The 6,895-nt window shown below is 54.0% G+C and overlaps 1 protein-coding gene across 1 annotated transcript; it reads right to left on the bottom strand.

Annotated features, from left to right (window-relative positions):
* Window positions 1-3,446: 3,446 nt before the first annotated feature.
* On the bottom strand, window positions 3,447-6,416 carry FOXL1 (forkhead box L1). The gene has a single exon (XM_058707426.1). The coding sequence runs from the start codon at window positions 5,794-5,796 to the stop codon at window positions 4,702-4,704; it is 1,095 nt and encodes a 364-aa protein (XP_058563409.1). The 5' UTR covers window positions 5,797-6,416; the 3' UTR covers window positions 3,447-4,701.
* Window positions 6,417-6,895: the final 479 nt, after the last annotated feature.

Here is a 6,895-nt window from a genome sequence, read left to right as displayed (position 1 = left end):
CCTGGCAAGTTCACCCCTATGTACCGCATTGCCTGGGTGCCTTTGTGGGCTGGACCTCTGGGTGGGGGGCGGGCAGTCAGATGTATCAACACAGGGCTGGAAGGCGGGAGAGGAGAGGGGTTGGGGAATTTCTCCTCAGCTCCCACCCGCACCAACACTGTGGCTACAACCCCTTGCTCACCATGGGGGTGTGCTTCTCCTGGCCCCCTCCCCCATAAAGAGTCCCTCCACCCTAGTCTTTTCCTTTGGCCCATCTGAGTGGGTTTGCTTCCTGCTGGACCACCGGTTCTCGTGCCCGGTGGGAAAATGTTAACACCAAACCTTGGCATCACCGTCTCCCCTCAGCCTCCCTCTTCGCTGCCAAGGAGAGCAAAGACGACTGAGTTGGCCATGTGCACCCCCGGGACGTAGGACATGGGCTCTGGTTACCGCCTTCCTTATGCCACCTTCCGGGGACAGCTGAATTTTGTACTCACTCTCCTGTGCCCGCCGTGATGTAGAGCCTGGGCTCGAATACACATCAGGCCTATGTGCCCTTCACGTGGTCTGCCCAGTGCAGTTGGCACACGGACGCCGTTGGAAGAGGCAAGCCCCTCAGTTCTGCCCAGGCCTCCCACTCCCCATTGGCCCACACCACGTTGCCGTGCACATATCTGGTTTCTGCCTGACCCCGAAGAACCCCAAGTCTAGGGTTCCTTAGTAAGGAACCTCTGGGTAAGGACAAGTGTAGTAGAGACCTTGCCATTTAGCTATGCAGACACATTTTTCAAAACTGCTAGAAATGTGCATCCAAAGAATTTTACTTTTCTTTTCCAGCAAACACACGCTCTTTCTTTCTAAAGAAGAAACCTTGCTTATTCTCACGTGCATTTGTTACCCTGTGGAACAACCCCTACTTCGTGGAGGCAAGATGTTTCCAGCCACCATGAAGACGGGAAGAGTATACAAAGTCGTGGCTCTCGCTTGAGAACAGCCAGCCACCGGAAGCGTCACCCACGTTTATGATGTTAACATTAGTCTACCAGTGTCTGAGCAGACGGGCTCTGGCTTTCAGCCATAACAATAACAGCACATGTGGCTAATTCTTTAACCCACACATGGATACACGCTGACCACGCTTCGTGAAATGGGAGAGACCAATGTGGAGTCCTTCTCAGAGAGATGCGATCAGATCCGAAAATGGCACATCACATCCTGTTTTGGTTCCAGAAAACTTTAGGGGGCATTTGGGACCCAGGAGGGCCGTTAGCTACCACGAGAGCCAACGAACATCCAAAACCAAAGCAAAAAGCCTTTGCAAAGTTCTCGTATCCTTGTAAAAGTCGTACAAGTAAAGGTCTCGATGTTGGTGTGCCCGCCAAGATTCTTTAATGAAGTCTTTGTTATTTTCATTATAATGGTGCAAAACCCCAATTTTCCCCGGCTTGAACTGCACCGAAAAGGAAAATCGTTCTGAAAAAATCTATAGTTGTGTTCGTTTGAAAGGATTCAGCACTTGATCTGAGATCATCTGTCCCACTTTTATGCAGAAAAAGAGGAATTTCTGAACATTCTGTACACACGTGCCCACACACACACGCACATATACAAATACACGTATCCATATATATACCCATGTGCATGTATTATTGCACACTTACGTATTTATCTTTGTACATTGCACACCTGCCATATCCCCATTTCATGATCAGTGCGCACATCAGTGTGCATAACGCGATCAGTGTGTGTCTGTGTGGGTGTGTGCACACTGAACTTGAACCAAAGACCTTTTTCAGAAGCCGGAATCTGTTCGCTTTGTTTAGATGGGAGCACAGAAGTGTATCTGCAGGTTGCCTAAGAGTAGAACGGTAAGGTTGCTTCTGGTTTACACTAAATACAGAGGGGAGGGGTGCCTGGGTGGCTCCGTCGGTTGAGCGTCCGACTTCAGCTCAGGTCACAGTCTCACGATTTGTGAGTTCCAGCCCCACGGCGGGCTCTGTGCTGACGGCTCAGAGCCTGGAGCCTGCTTCTGGTTCTGTGTCTCTTTCTCTGTCTGTCCCTCCCCTGCTCGCCCTCTCTCTGTCTTTCTCAAAACTAAATCAACATTTAAAAAAAAAAAAAGTTTTTAAATACAAAGGTGAGTTCGCTTTAACTAAGAGTAGAAACTTTTTTTCTTACTGATCTGTAATTTGGAGGCTGTAATTTGGGTTCCTAAGACCCACCCACGGGTCCTCTCTTTCTTCAGTGGGAAGGAACGTTCACGGGACTGTATGGATTCTGCAGATTCCATCACTCTACTGTCCGTTCCGTCAGCCCTCCCAAACCAGAGGAGTGAGGGGATTAGGTAACCGAAGCTCTCTTTACATAACGATAAACTCTCTTACAAAGCAGATACACACTCCTGCCTTTTTTTTTCCTGAGCCATAAAAATAATGTTTACCTTATACTTGTTGGAATTGTAACTCGAACATACCACCCTTTCAAAATGGCAGTAGTCGATTATTGGCTTCTCCAGAAAACAGCCGCCATAAATTAAGAGAACACATGAGATAGCAAATCAGACCCAAAGAGGAGAAATGAAAAACAAAAACAAAAAACACAGCGTATACAGTGGAGTTGCCATCCGTGTTGGGGCAGCAAGCACTAATCCCGGGCTGCTCTGCTCCTGTGGTGTGGCGGGTGCACCCAACACTCAGAAGCCAGAGCCCCGGAGATGCTGGCAGGGCTCCGAAACGTAGTCCCTGACTCCTCTCTCCTGTTACACTGTTTGCTTATTCCCCCCAGTAATCCACTGAACCAGTCACTGCGAGGTTAATGAAAAGACAACTTTATTCACAGGGGCTGAGACTCTGGGATAACAACATATCGAGACGGGCCTGCCACTGCCCCGTGTGTTAATCGCAGTGAGCCTGGATGTCAACAGTGGGATCTTGTCAAAGTTCTTAAAATCAAGGATACTCTCCAGCTCACCAAAACGTTCCCACCAACCTGGGTAGAACGTGCTCGAGGAAATTTATGCATCGGTAGCACATGGCTTTAGGGATAAATTCTCGGGAAGCCAACCCCGTGCTTACTAATAATTAAATGACTACGCTCGTCTGAAATGTCCTTCCGAATATATTAGCCACTAGGCTCTCCTGTTGTAAAGCTTGTGTTCATTTTTCTATAAGTCCTGGAAATCATTTTAAAAGTTATTTGGGAGATCTATCTCAGTTTACCTCCAGGACTCATGACTTATTGTGCCTTTTCCCACGTCAGATAAAGTTAAAGTAACCTGGAGGCTCAGAAAACCCAGTTTCCCACCCAACGCAACCCAAAGAGGGGTACTGTAAGAGGTTAGATGCGCTTCCCGAAAGTTCCAAGCTGAACTGGGCTGTAAAAATCTCCATTTTCTTAAGCAGATCTCTGTTGCAGAGCACCTCCCCCCCCGCCCCCACCTTCCTGCTCCCCACCCCCCCCCCCCCCAGATTTCCAGTCACCTCCATAAGGTGTTTATTTAGCTGCAGGCTCTAGGCCCAAGGGTAGAGGCTTAGAGAGAGGATGTCTGATAGAACCCTCCCTCTGAGCCTCCTGTTCTTTGGGGTCCAGAGAGGCACCCTCCAGCAGATATCATCAGAAGATTCCTTTTCTCTGCCCAGCATGACCCATCTCTCCCAGTATCTGCTTGTGTGTGTGTGTGTGTGTGTGTTTCCATCCAACTTTCTTAAGGAAAAGTGGTCCTTTACTACGCAATTCTGGAAAACGTAGCAAAACCCAAACCTAGAGCTTGAAAAAAAACATGCACATGGAAAATCTTGTGTGTCTACGACACCTTCCCTCCTCGTCACACACTTCCGGTGTCCCCTGCTGTCTTTTGATCCCTTAAAAACAGAAGCAACAAGACGGGATGCCTGCTAATGTTGGTAACATGTCTTGGAGATCATGAGAATTGACTGGCAAGCTATCGTAACACAACAAAACGCTATCGTATAGAGTGCACTTTCTTAATAGGGGTTGTTAACATAGAATTTTCACAGGGCCATCGTTGTAGGAAAAAGTCAAGCATCTAGCCAAAGAATATAGCATATCCCCAGTAAAAATGTCTAGAAAGAAAAAAAAGAGAGAGAAATTCTCTATTTAAAACAGAAATGTGATTTCTTAGCTGTCCACCTGGACATTGGTCTTAAATCCTCACCAGGCCCTAGATCTCGTGAAGAAGAACCTGAAAAGCAGAGGTCACTCCTGGTGCCCCCACGCCGGGACTTCAGGGACAAACCCAGCTGTGGACACCCATCACCCCACAGATTCAAAGCCAAGACCTGGGCCACAGGGACAAACCAGGGGGCTGGCCACCGTCAGATAGATGGTGGTTCTGTTTGAAACCACCCTCACCGCATCTGTGGGCCCCGCCGTCGGGTAGTCTGGGCCCTTGCTGCTCTGGACACGCAGGACCCGAGGTGGGGAGTGGGCGACCATGCCCTTAGACTGCCCTGAGGTCGAGGAAGTCTCCTGCTCTCTCCGCAGGAGGTCTGAGATGCCCAAATCCTAGTGGGACGGGGTCTTTTAAATCTCCGAAGGTGCTCCGGGTTCTGGGAAAGTCCACCTCACCTTGGAGGAGGCAGGAGACCCTGCCCACCTGCGCGCAAAAGTTGGTAACACTTCCCGGGATCCACACGTTGCAGAAGAAAAGCTCGTTTTTTTAAAAACCGTGACTCCTTCCCGCCGGTGATGGGACCCGGCCGCTCACAAGCTCAGACCAGGGTAGGGGAAGGAACCGCCACCGTTTGCTTTACTGAAGTGAAGCGCCGTGTCTGGAAGCTGCAGAGGGAAATACGAGAGGAAAGGGATCCCGAGCTGGTAAAAGCCGCCCTGGACGTGCGGGTCGAGCATCAGGGAAGCGTTGAAAGGCGGAGGGAGGCTCGCAGAGGTGGCCAGAAGCGAGGCACCCAGACAGCTGCGAGGCGCAGGCTTGGCGCCCCCCGGGAGCTCGGCCCCTCCGGCGGGCTCCTGGCCCTGCCGTCCCGCCAGGATGCTGTCTATGCTGAAGCTCTTGGACTTGTCGGAGCTCTTGGGAGAGCTGTGGGAGGCAGGGCGCGGAGGGGACCCCGGACCATCCACCGTGCGCGCCGGCTGGCCCGTGGCCAAGGCCGCCGCCGCCGCCGCCGCGCCCTGGACAGCGTCGCCCACGTCCTCCGCCGGGGACACGGGCCCAGGCCAGCGGAGGGGCGCGGGCGGAGAGGAGCCGCCCCCGAGGGGCGAGGGGCGCGCGGGCGCGCCCTCGCGGCGGGGGGTGGCGGGGCCCCGGCGCCCTGCCCCGCTGCCCGCCCCGGGCTGCGCCTCTGCGCCGCGCTCGTGGGTCTCCGCGCGCGCCCGCTTGGCCTCGGGGGCCCCTGGGCCCGGCTTGGGCTTCCTCTTCCGGCGCCGGTAGTTGCCATTCTCGAACATGTCGAGGCAGCGAGGGTCCAGCGTCCAGTAGCTGCCCTTGCCCGGCCGCCCTTTCTCGCGGGGCACCTTGACGAAGCACTCGTTGAGCGACAGGTTGTGGCGGATGCTGTTCTGCCAGCCCTGCCGGTTGTCGCGGTAGAAGGGGAAGCGGTCCATGATGAACTGGTAGATGCCGTTCAGCGTGACCCTCTGCTCCGGCGCGTCCTGGATGGCCATGGCGATGAGCGCGATGTAGCTGTAGGGCGGCTTCTGGGGGTGCTCCGCGCGGCCCGAGGCGGCCAGAGCGGCCGCGGGGGCGAAGGCCAGAGGCAGCCCGGGTCTCTCGGGGCCGTACAGATAGAGCATGGGCGAGGCGGCCAGAGCGGGCAGCCGGGGCCCGAAGAGGCGGCTCATGGCGAGCGGGAGCCGGCGCCGCGCTCCCCGCGACGGCGCGGGCGACCCAGGGGCTCAGGGACTGCGCCCCGCGCCGCGAGGGCCCTCCCGGGGAGCCCGCGGTGCGTCTGACTCCCGCTCTGCCGCTCTCCCCGGCGGCTCCGTGCTCTGTCCCTTCATGGCTTTACAAATGTTAAATAATTGTTGTAAGTTTGCTATTATATGTTGACTTAGCGCTGGAAAATAAATTGTCTACGATAAACAGTCCTTGTGCGCTCAGCCCACCCACAGTAATTAAAATTTCATTGCCGAAAAACTCCAAGCTTTCCCCTCCACGTGTCTTTCCGATACCAGCCAATCGGTGTCGGGGCTATTCCTTCATTTGTTTATAGAATTAGTCTGTTGATAAGTCCGCCCACCCAAGTTGAATCAAGCTGTGTTTATTTGGAAAAATTTCCGGGCACCCAATATATAAACGCACTGATCTGATGTTTGAAATATCACGTCCACCCCTTGACGCTGGAAGCACACACAGTCAGTGAGGCAGGATGTGGACCTCGGTGGCAGGGTCTGCCGGGCCAGGAAGGCAAGGCGGAGATGGGCGGGGGGCGCAGGGGTGAGTTTTACCGCTGGCTGGTGGGGGGGTGGGGGGGAGCCCAGTAATCCGGAGCCTCCCACAAAAGGTCTTTTCTTCTCCCAGGCTGCGTGGAGAGGGAGATGCCAGGGTCTCATAAAACGCCTCCTGGGGTCTTTCTTTTTTTTTTTTTTTTATTTAGATATTTGGGTGGGAGGAGAGGAGCGTCTCTCTTAAGAGCCCTGGGAATCTCTCGAGAACAGGAGGCAGCTTTCCTTGGAGAAACCCTCAGGACGGACCTGGCATCCTGAGGCCGGAAGCCTCTACCTCCAGCTCCGGAAGCCAAGGCACGGGGCGACGGGGGTGCCAGAGAGGGCACGGGTACCTGGTCCACACGGCTTGCTTGAGCGTAGTTTCAGAATAACCCGGCTTGGAGGGTTCGGAGGGGAGAAACTCGGGTCTTTCTGATGGGGCTGAGGTTGCAGGCCCGGGACACCATAAAAGGGGAGTTTGGCAGCTGGCGCGGGAGAGCTGGTATTTGTGGAT

Source organism: Neofelis nebulosa, chromosome 17, assembly GCF_028018385.1.
Source record: "Neofelis nebulosa isolate mNeoNeb1 chromosome 17, mNeoNeb1.pri, whole genome shotgun sequence".
Taxonomy (NCBI): domain Eukaryota; kingdom Metazoa; phylum Chordata; class Mammalia; order Carnivora; family Felidae; genus Neofelis; species Neofelis nebulosa.
This window is presented reverse-complemented; position numbering and strand designations above follow the sequence as displayed.

Bases quoted from the DNA above. Each gene is read 5' to 3' on its own strand.
- FOXL1 (XM_058707426.1), bottom strand. From the start codon at position 5,796: ATGAGCCGCCTCTTCGGGCCCCGGCTGCCCGCTCTGGCCGCCTCGCCC.